The following is a 10,929-nucleotide window of genomic DNA, read 5'->3' on the forward strand; positions in this document are numbered from 1 at the left end:
TAGAAACATTAATCAGCTACTGCAAAACCTAATTTCAGCTTTATAGAAATCTACAAATCTGGACACATGGTGAATGCATAAATACAAATTTTGTAGTAAATCCATAAATTTTAGGTTATGTTCAAAATGAAGAATAGTAAACAATAACAAAAATACATACACATTCAAATTAAATGTATTCAGTGATTCGACAAGTTAGTAAAAGTAACCTGACTATCATACTGGATATGTCTACACGCAAATTGAATGATTTTGCCGGTTTTAAGGAAGTTCTAGACAAATCTAAAAATATAATTGTGCTAACAGGAGCTGGAGTTTCCGCTGAATCTGGAATACCTGTTTTCCGAGGAGCTGGAGGCTTGTGGAGGAAATACAGTGCAACTTCTCTGGCTTCTCCTGATGCTTTTCGTACCCACCCAGCACTAGTTTGGGAATTTTACCATTATCGTCGAAATGTGGCTTTTAATGCTGAACCTAATAATGTAAGTAGTGGCTTTAAGTGTGTAGAAAAACAGCTACAAATGCACTATTGTTTGAATCATTATTTAACTTAGGCTCATAGATCCTTAGCAAAACTTGAAGGACAATGTAAATCTGTTGGAAGAGAATTTAATATAGTGACACAGAATGTGGATGGATTGCACCAAAAAGCAGGTTCTCAAAATGTGATTGAACTACATGGTGCTTTGAGGAAAGTTAGATGTACTGCTTGTAAAGAGATTGAAGATAATCTAGATAATCCCATATGTGAAGCTTTAAGGAACCGTGGGTATGAGTAATAAATATATTAATCATTAAATGTTTACTAATTATGTGTTGCAGTGACCCTTCTCAATCTCAAGACCAATTACCACCAATAGATGTAAGTGACTTACCAAAATGTAAACACTGTGGTAAACTAGTGAGGCCTCACATTGTATGGTTTGGAGAAAGCCTAGATCCTGAAATTCTAGATAAAGCTAGTATGTATTATTTCTAATTTTAATATACTTGAAATGTGTAACATAATTGTGCTTAGGAAATTTGGTGGAAACCTGTGATTTGTGTTTAGTTGTTGGGACTTCCTCAGTTGTATATCCTGCTGCTATGTTTGCCCCATTAGTTGCTGAAAGAGGCTTCCCAGTTGCTGAATTTAATTTAAATGATGAACCCGCCCAGGATAATTTTCAGTTTCATTTTTCAGGGCCATGTGGAGAAACTTTACCTAAAGCCTTAGGGTATTAATGGAATTCAGCATGGGCGGAAATATGGTTTATTGAGAAAAAAAACAAAACATAATTTCCTTACTATACACTGGATTAACTTAATATTAATTCAAATAAATGTATATATGTAAAGTTTGAAATTAAACAACTGTTATAGAGGGTGGTCCAGTTTTAAATGTCAATAATTTACTATCCGATAGAACATCAAAAAATAAGTTGACATGCATTATGTCATTTTGCTGAAAAACGTTTTCTAAGAAAATTACAGTATATAATATGATTTTACAAAAATAAATCTGCAAGAAGTGGTTTCTCTTTCAAAGAATAAGTTGACATGTATGTTGTCATTTTTTAAAAGACATCAGAGAGAAATACAGCCCTAAGTTCAGAAAAATCGTTTTTTTATCATAATCTCAGACCCTTGAGTGTGAGTGAAAATCGATCAAATTTGGTACAAGGACTTGAAACTGATGCTTATTAAAAGGGGTCTTAAAGCCACCTACAAAAAAACCTTCATTATAATCAATTATCATACCTTTGAGCGAAGTCCAGAGGTATAAAAATTAAGGTAGTTCAAAGTATCAATCAATTCTCTTGTATCGACACGCACAGCTTAGTATCTATTAAAGTATCAATTTTATAAATAATCAAGTACTTGTACCAAACTTGATCTCCAAAAAACACGAGTTTTGAACTTTGGAGGGCTGTATCTGCTTGGGAACGAGTTTTTTTAAAAAATGACCACATGTCTACTTATTTTTTGAAACTGTTGCATTCAATGTTTATAAAATAAACTATCCAATTTTGCCCGCCCAAGTATCAGTTTTATTTTGGGGTTTTAAAACGTAATAACTCAGTTAGTAGTTAGTTCTTCTTTTCCAAATTGAACAAGGAATTTAAAAAAAGTAAACCTTTTGAAAAATGTCCAGTGACGTAGAAAATAAGGCGGGAACATAAAAACCATCCCCCTGTATCTACTCAACTAGACAATTTTGACAAACGGCATTAACATCACATACTGAGTATTAATTTCATAATTGGCTTGTTCCAAATTTGATCAAAATTAATGGTCTTCTGAAATTCGGAAAACGGTATCTTTCTTAGTAAGCAATTTTCAAAAATGACATAATGCATGTCAACTTACTTTTTGATGAGCTATTGAATGGTAAATTATTGACATTTAAAACTGGACCACCCTGTATAAAGGGTAATTTTGATAAAGTACATAAAACTAAGTCCCCTGATCTGGTATAACCAATCTAACATCAACAAAATCCAGTATGAGAATATATTATATATTTTTAATAGTATCTTAAAAATATAATTTATTTATGATTACGTTTTTATTACGAATATCAGTTAATATATATGTAGAGGGATTTTGCCCAATGATTAGTGAGGAGATCTCATTTTTTTGTTTTAACCATCAATAAGAGTTTTGGTTGGGTTAATACAGTTCAAAGCCATGTGCTGGCATTACTGGCAAAAGTGTGTTCAACAACGTTTTAGCATTAAAGTAAAAATAAAAAAGTATTCGTCCTGTTTATTGTATTACTTCCTCACCCGTTTTTAAATTATATGTGCAATGGCTGATAATAATACCTAAATGTATTAACTTTGTTGAAACCAAACCAAGTAATTATCTACTTTACGTACAAAGTTCGGCGCTGAGAGAAACGTCAGATTTTTGTGGTTGTTTGCTGTCTTCAGTTCATTCCAGCTCAATAATTCAGCTTTAGATCCTTATAGCTGTTATTCATCAAAGGTTGAGCGCTATTGTATAAGACGCAACCTTTTTCAAACTATGTTTTTGTTAGTATTTTAATAGTTCGTTTGGTTTTCACTATTATATTAACAAAACTCGCCCCCATAATTGCAAGTATTTTCTAACTCAAGAGATCCCTTCACTGATCATTCAAGAAAAATCACCCTGTATATAGGCTGTTGCAAGAACCCGTTTTGGTTGAATTGCTCATTTCTATCTCTAGCTGAGCCAATTGCACAATAAGTTAATTTGTAACATAAACCCGTGTAAAATTCGCTGCATTAATAATATAACATACTAAAAAAATTGATATAACGTTATATAAATAAATTTCTTCTGAGAGTGTAAATGAAATGCCATACACACAATTACCTATTTCCACAGCCAAAATAATGCAGATTTTCAACAACTTCCAAAAATAGATGTTAAGTTTTTTGTACAGTGATATTTCTAAAGTTATGAGCCATAGAGAAGCATAACAAACAGGAAAAGCACCTTACTGACGGAATAGCATCGTTACGAAATTTAAGTGTTAAAGTGATGTTAAATGTCCCAACTAAACAAATGGTGCTTAACGAGCATGTCCCTAACTCCGTCCTTTAAAGGTTGATTATTAGCCTCTCTTTTTGCAGGCAGTTCCCAATCCGGATTCAGATTAAATGACAATTGCGACAGTATCCGTAGTTCGCATTTAATCTGAACCCATCCAGGACTGTATATAAATGACCAAGGATAATACCTGAAACATATGGTTTTTTTTCTCACATTACAACATCCTAGTATATTGTACTGACCACTTCTGGACAATTTCACTTGATGAGCAAAGCACCTCCAACCATAAATGCAGAACTTGTTCATTTAAACCTATGCAAATAAGAGATCTAAGTTTAACATCCATTTGTGCATGAGCATTATCATGCGACAAGTTCACTCCTTGAACGCATCGATAGAGCAACTAAAAATATCCTCTTAGTAAAAAAAAATCACTGCATTAACTCACCTTTACCTCTTCAGGTGTTAAAACTTTCCCGTCTTCATCCAATCTATAAGTTTTGCATAGCACTAACCTGCTAAACACAGAATTAAAATCCTTTTCAACCTCTTTTGTTGCAGCTTCTTCAATAAATAACCACGGATGACAGGGACTACCTAAAAACCAGATTTAAAGTCGTTGCACAAAGTAAACTGAAATATACCGAAAACTAAGCTTAAGATGAAGGAACTAACTAGTTTTAAGATAATTGAATTTACATCGGCTGTTATGTTATCCCAATTTTGATTAATTTACAGTATAATAAACAACCTCACCTAAAAAGTTTGGACGTTTCATACCATGTTCAAAAATTTGTTTTATAACAGGACACAACACTCCTCTAACCAGATCTGTTATAGTTTCTGATATACTATCATCACCAGCACTGCTGTATTGTTTACTTCTTTCATCAAGAAGCTGAACGAATTTAGCAGGAAACCATCCTACCATCAAACTTTATTTTAAACAATGTCGAGTCTATAATTAATCAACTGACCTCTTAAACCATTCAATTCGCCAATCCAGCAATGCTCATCCTTTTGACTAATTATGGTGATAATGTCGTTTTTCCGGAAACCAAGCTCATCATCATCATGCCGCTCAAAGTCTAACAAAGCTTTTGCTCTTCTTTTCCGGGTTTTCGAGACATTTATATAATTAGCGTGATCTTGGGCGTGACTTTCCATCGAATAATCAGCCACTAATGATATTTCTGAACTTAGTTTTGGATCTAATTGCAAGAAGTGTCGGACAACCTAAAATGCGCTATAGTAACAACTAGATTCCCTAAAGTGAAAAATTCAGTTGATCCAACCTGCAAAACGGCTTCTCTCAAATCCACTAAAATCTCAGTCTGATGAATGTTTTTACTTTTAATCTCGTCCTCAGTATGTTCATTGAAAAGCAACATCTGAATTACAGATTTGTTCTTCTTGATTTGTCTTCTAAAATTTTAAGCGCGTGAGAAATTTTCTTTGTTATTGATAATCATTAAAACTTTATTATTTGCACTATATTAAGAACAGACACATTTTCTGAGAAGAGTCTCTAATATTATCTCCTCTCTTATTGTTACCTGCAGAAGTTTTTTTAGGATTTAACTCTTGAAAGCTTTCCCAATAAAAAATAACTGCTCTTTGGACAATAAAGGCCCATATGTTGTGAGGGTAAGAGATCACAGATTATTACATATACAAATAAATATGTTTAAAACTGCTAGTAAGATAAAGACTTTTTTTAGAATAAAAGCTCATCCTGTAAGAAATGGTCAAAATATTCTAAATTCAAATCCCAAAATAGTAAAATAACTCAATTAACAGTGAAATGTAGTAGTTAGGCATCATCAGGTCTTGAGAGTAAAAAGGAAGTCAGGTGCACAAAGATTACATTATATGAAGAACATATTATGAAACTACACACTACAGTATATTATTCGAATTGACACACCATATGGCAAAAATATATTTATTCATTGCTCAGTTACTTAGAAACAATATACAAAAAAAGTCAAAATGTACATATTTTTAGCAATTAAAATTAAAATCAAATCCCGATACTTAGTCAATAATCCATGGTAGTATATTTACTACAACACATATAAACAACAATTCTAGACAAAAATCTACAATATATACAACAAAGGTTTCAATAAAGTAAAGTAAAAAAAGGTTTTGTACTAAGTTATAAAAAAAGGCTTGTTGATTTCCATGATTAAGTCCTAAAAATAATAATACATCCTAATATACAAATAAAAATCTTGGCCAGATTAAATAATAAATAACCAGTTAACACTACCAAAATTATCAAATTGATCAAGAAACAACTGACTAGCCTTATATAAATATCAGCAACATATTATTCTATTCTAGAATTACTTCCAGTCAAACTCTTTCACTTTTAGGTATAGACAAACAAGTGAAATTGCCTACAGAATTATCTAAACAAAGCAAACGTCCATAAGAGCGTCTCCTAATTACTGGGTCTGAATGTTTGTGATCTTTTGAATGCTCCTTTGCTTCCTTATCTCGAAACTCCCATATCTTTACAACTCCTAAAGCAGTCCCTCCACATAACCGTTTTCCATTTTTATTCCATAATAAATGAAACACTGAAGATTCTCTGTTTTTATATTCATGAAAAACTTTACAAGTATTCACATCCCAGATCCGAACTTTTTTGTCATCACTTGCAGAGGCTACATACTGACCAGTTGGAGAAAATGCCACTGAATACACTTCCCTTTTAGCTGCATGTAATAACCTAACTGTATTTGCATCATTAATAGTCCATATTCTAACATTTCGGTCTGCAGAGCCAGTGGCAAGATAGAGAGAGTTTGGGTGAAAACTTAAACAAGTTACTGCTTCTACATGGCCTGCTAACACACGTAAAGCTTTTCCAGAATTTAGATTCCATAATCTGCAAGTTCCATCTTGTGAGCCAGAAGCCAGGTATTTGGAGTTGGGACTTACTGCTAGACAGTATACAGGACCTAAATGCCCAAATAGCCTCTTGAGAAATGTTATAGATTTCAGGTTGTACATGCAAATTGTGTGGTCTGCTGATCCTGTGCACATAATATCATTATCTGGGCTCAATGCTATACTGTAAATTTGCTTTGAATGATGTATGAATCTAATATAATTGAGGTCTTCTACATCACAAACAGTATCCACAACAACTTGCAAAGGCATTATTTTCAACATATTATGTTCAGCAAATGCTACTAAATTTGCTTGACTCTTTATAAAACCACAATTCACAAATCTTTTAGTGTTTAATATCCTTATGTTACAAACCATGGCAGGTAATTTTTGGGTTTTTTTAATAAGTGCCTTAAGTTTATTCTTCTCTCTGTTTTGTTGGAATTTTTTATCTTCAGGTGTCAAACCAGTCAAAAAGTCATACCTATTGTCATCTAATTGAAATATTTTAAAAAAGTTATCATTATTACCTTGTGCTTTTACCTTAAACCAAACACGCAATTCATCTTCTTTTAACTTAATCTGATCAGTTGATTTCAGTGCTTGGTCTTTGGGCAATGAAAACAAATACTTATTATACTCCTTAAATTCCTCAACAGAAACACAACAATCATTTTGAGGCTTAACTCTCAAGTCAAACCATGTCTGAAGTGCTTGTAGTAACAATATGCGTGATTCTATATTAGAGTTTTCACCAACAAATTTCTGTAGCAGCAGCAAAGATTGAGGTGTTATGTAAACTACTACCTTACTTGCTCTAAATTTGTCCTTTAACTCATCAAATTTGGACTCTTCAGTACCATTCAATTCTGAATTTTCAGGAACTTGACTTACAGCATTAAGTATATTTAAAACAATTTCATCACATTTTTCTTGGTCAATTTTCTCAATGTGAGACTTAAAAAAAGAGTTACTGGAAGATATAGCATCCTGTGGCTTACCACTGCATCGCAGATCTATAAAAAAATGACAAAATAGAGGCCCTACTAGCTTCTCTATGTCATAACATTGTTGTTTCCAATTCATCTGGTACTGCAGCCATGAAACAAACTTCTGGAACATAAAACTATACTCCACTTGTAAGGGATTGCATTCACTGATGAAAGTGTCAAGAACTGAGCCCGGTCTTCGAATTCTACTGTCCACAACAGCCCGTTTTAAAGCGGTTTTTTTATTAATCGTTCTAGGTTTGAAGTTTACAATTTGCCGTTTTTGTAAATACAAAGACAGAGATGATTTTACAATATCAGTCTTGGTTTGCTTGACTTTATTATTCTCCCGTTTCCCATCATCCATACTATTGGTAATTTTGACTAGTTATTTAAATATTTTGGTATAAATGATTAAAAACAACCATGATTATTGAAAATAGGGGCAGCAGTCCCGTTAATTTTGGTTAGAGCTTCATCTTAAAATTGAGGTTAGGTGTTCGGTATGTGTCACTGTCAACTGTCTGTACAAAGCGATCCGGTCTATCAATTGTCTAAGTAGAGATGTGTTTTTGGTATAGGAATGTGCTTGAATTTGTCTACATTTTAAAATAAAACCACGGAAAATAATGCAAGGTAGGAAAGTTAGGAAACCAACTTACTACATTTCACGGCTTTTCAATTAAATTTGTACTTTTTACAAATGTCATTTAGAAAGAAACTAAACAACATTTAAAACTTATTTTAAGGCATGACTAGAGGAATCTTAAATATTAAAAGTTTAGGTAATTAATTACCAGGATTTATATTTTATTATTTATGAATGTTTTTTAAAAACTGAAAAAAAACCCCTAGGTAGTTTAAGCTTCTCAAAACTCAACTGTGAATTTGTCAAAGACTTTAGGCAATTTACAAAAATTTGACAAAGTTAATAAAAAATTACCTTGCTAGATGTTGTTTCGGTAGATTGGGAACAGCTTCTGGATTGCCAACTAAAGCCCCTTGATCAGCCATCAGGTAAGCCAAATGTCTCCTTCTATATGTTTCAATCATTACTTCATTTAGAGAACTTGTAAGCTCAGCAGAAACCTGATCAGTTAAAATATGTATGAGAAATAAAACAAATAAATTATCAATTAGTAAACAAACCTCAAACAACTTGTCAACATCATCAATATCACCAGGGATATCAGATAAAGCATTAAAAATCTGAGCAGAATTTTCTAGTGTTTTAAGATGGGGTTCTTTAATCTTCAACATTGCTAACGTAAGCTGAAACAAAACTAACAACCCATCGAAAAAAAATAAATCCCAAATTCTGAGCAAAATCTTCATATGCACTACATTAGCGTATAAGGTCAAGAACCACTGCATTGTAATTAAGGAAAGCTCTATATCGTGGTTACTGAGGACTTCATCAGTATCAGGTAAATAATTCGAAATCAGGTTTCGCAATACTTTCTGATCTGCCTGTATCCCTAAATTTAGTAAAATATATATTGAGAGACATAATGAGATTTAACAGAAACTTACCAAGTAAAGTTGAGCTGTAATATGAAGCAGGAAGTAAGTCTTCTACTATGGTTACCATAATCCAAAAAGAATTCTCTTCTTCCATAAATAAAAGCAATGATGCTGCTATAATTCCCAATCCCTGACAATACCTAAGACAAACCCAAATAATTTGTGGATTTAATTTGATTAAAGTGTCTTAACTACCCTATATCAGGATAAAGCCAGGCAATTCCTCGCAATATTCGTCTTAATCGAGGTATTCCAGTACTATTTGCGTTACTATAACATGCGTTAGTAGGCATTATGTGGAGCAAATCTTTTTCAATTTGTTTGGAAGTCATTAACGAGTCGTTACTTGACATGCGCACTATTTCTTTGTAAGACATTTCTGAATGTTGTTTTTTTTCCAAAGCGCCACACATACGCATCCACATTTGGGGTCTCAGAGAGTGAGGAATTCCTGATCGAACCTAGTAAAATTGGCGAATTTAGTCAGTCGCCCAAGTGCTATTAATTCCAAAAAATATTTTTTTTACGAGTCAAAGTAAATAAATAGAGAAATGAGGGTAGGATGTCCAAAACTTTTTCTAAACCACCAGAGGGTGTATCTCTTATCTTGAAAGGTCCATAGTACAATAATATTTAGTTATAGTAATGGGATAGTAATGTGTCATTTGTCAACTGTGTATTATTACAGATAATAAATAAAATAATACAATAATAAAATACAACATAAGATTCATAGTTTTTGACTTGAAATTAAAGATTTGTTAAAACTTATATTAAATTGACAGTAATGTTTTGGTTTATTTTCACCTGCACTATGGCACAACAAATTAGAGATATTTTATATAAGACAAAATAATCAAAATTCTAAAATCTTTACTACAACACCCTGTAACTTTCAAATATAGCTCAATAGAAAAAACAAATATATGACAGACATCTTCAATTCAATCAAAGCAAAGAATGAAATTTATTTTTGACCACCCATAATGATTAACAAATTCTTACCATGTGTGATAGTTTTTCAGTTCTGGGTATTCGAATTTCAACTTTATCCCAAGTTAATTCTGAAACTTCTTTATTATGGGAGAATTCCAGATGGGCAACCCACTGTAATCTAAATAACAATTCAAATATTATCAAAGATAAATAAGGCCTTAATTGAAATGACAAACCTATGTTGGGGGTCCTCAAGTAAAGGAATACCTAGGAGTTTATTAGAACTCTGTTCTGGGCCATCCTCTTCTTCTACTCTAAACCCAAACTCATCAAATCTGGAAAATATCAGAATTAAAATAACACAGAGTTTTTAACTGATTATTAGCAGATTTTACACCTGTACTCAGGTTGTGAATTAGGATCTTCTTGCTCTTTTGATTGCTTTGCCATAATTTCTTGGGGCCACATACTTGGAGTTAAAGCAGAAAAAGGCCCACCTGGAGTAGGTGTAACTACATCTTCTATGTGAAGTCCATTAAAACTGTCTGTAAAACTATCTTCTGCATCATCTGGCTCAATTGCCAGTTCTAATTCTCTTTTCTGTAAAATAACCTAACTACAGCCACTATTACTAAAAGGTACTTTTTCTTACATTATGGTCTTCCTTTCCTACATATCCTTCATGACTCCTAGCCTCAAAAAGAGATTTTGCTAAATCCATCTTCAATAAAAACTTGGAATGAAGCCTATTGAATTAAAAGTGGGTGTATCAACCATTCAATAACATTTTCACTCTGACGAAGGCTTTTACTGTTGTTTTTTAATGTTATCAGTATGTTAAAGATATGTCAGCATTATGATAATTTACTAAAGTACTATTTTGCTGTACCTACATAATGCATATTTACAGAACATGAAATCAAATTTGTTGCCGTGAATTAAGTGACAACTAAAGTTTGACTTTGACAATCAGCTGATACTGACTGGTATTGCAGGTTGCAGAATAGAAGTGACAGTGGCAGTATTGATTGATTTATGTACCATGAAGGTGTCA

The 10,929-nt window shown here is 32.6% G+C and overlaps 3 protein-coding genes across 5 annotated transcripts; 1 reads left to right on the forward strand and 2 right to left on the reverse strand.

Moving 5' to 3' along the window:
* Positions 1–116: 116 nt before the first annotated feature.
* Positions 117–1,365, forward strand: LOC145738932 (NAD-dependent protein deacylase-like). Of its 2 annotated transcripts, none has more exons than XM_081994120.1 (4): positions 117–482; positions 555–769; positions 823–962; positions 1,019–1,365. In XM_081994120.1, the coding sequence occupies exons 1-4, from the start codon at positions 174–176 to the stop codon at positions 1,222–1,224; spliced, it is 870 nt and encodes a 289-aa protein (XP_081850246.1). In that variant the 5' UTR covers positions 117–173; the 3' UTR covers positions 1,225–1,365. The 2 variants fall into 2 exon arrangements, with proteins under 2 accessions (XP_081850246.1, XP_081850247.1); XM_081994121.1 differs by having other exon boundaries at positions 1,184–1,365.
* LOC145738925 (small G protein signaling modulator 3 homolog) lies at positions 1,237–10,838 on the reverse strand. Of its 2 annotated transcripts, XM_081994109.1 has the most exons (14): positions 10,528–10,837; positions 10,273–10,475; positions 10,112–10,210; positions 9,945–10,053; positions 9,135–9,400; positions 8,949–9,079; positions 8,565–8,893; positions 8,359–8,504; positions 4,818–4,947; positions 4,500–4,758; positions 4,279–4,446; positions 3,977–4,119; positions 3,765–3,925; positions 1,237–3,709 (listed from the first exon to the last, which is right to left on the reverse strand). In XM_081994109.1, exons 1-14 carry the CDS (start codon positions 10,594–10,596, stop codon positions 3,514–3,516), a joined length of 2,409 nt encoding a protein of 802 aa, XP_081850235.1. In that variant the 5' UTR covers positions 10,597–10,837; the 3' UTR covers positions 1,237–3,513. The 2 variants fall into 2 exon arrangements, with proteins under 2 accessions (XP_081850235.1, XP_081850234.1); XM_081994108.1 differs by having other exon boundaries at positions 8,359–8,893; positions 10,528–10,838.
* Positions 6,751–8,229, reverse strand: LOC145738926 (uncharacterized). Its single transcript, XM_081994111.1, has 2 exons — positions 6,970–8,229; positions 6,751–6,920 (listed from the first exon to the last, which is right to left on the reverse strand). The coding sequence occupies exons 1-2, from the start codon at positions 7,780–7,782 to the stop codon at positions 6,897–6,899; spliced, it is 837 nt and encodes a 278-aa protein (XP_081850237.1). The 5' UTR covers positions 7,783–8,229; the 3' UTR covers positions 6,751–6,896.
* Positions 10,839–10,929: the final 91 nt, after the last annotated feature.

Source organism: Ips typographus, linkage group LG16, assembly GCF_016097725.1.
Source record: "Ips typographus isolate SLU linkage group LG16, UJ_Ityp_2.0, whole genome shotgun sequence".
Taxonomy (NCBI): Eukaryota; Metazoa; Arthropoda; class Insecta; order Coleoptera; family Curculionidae; genus Ips; species Ips typographus.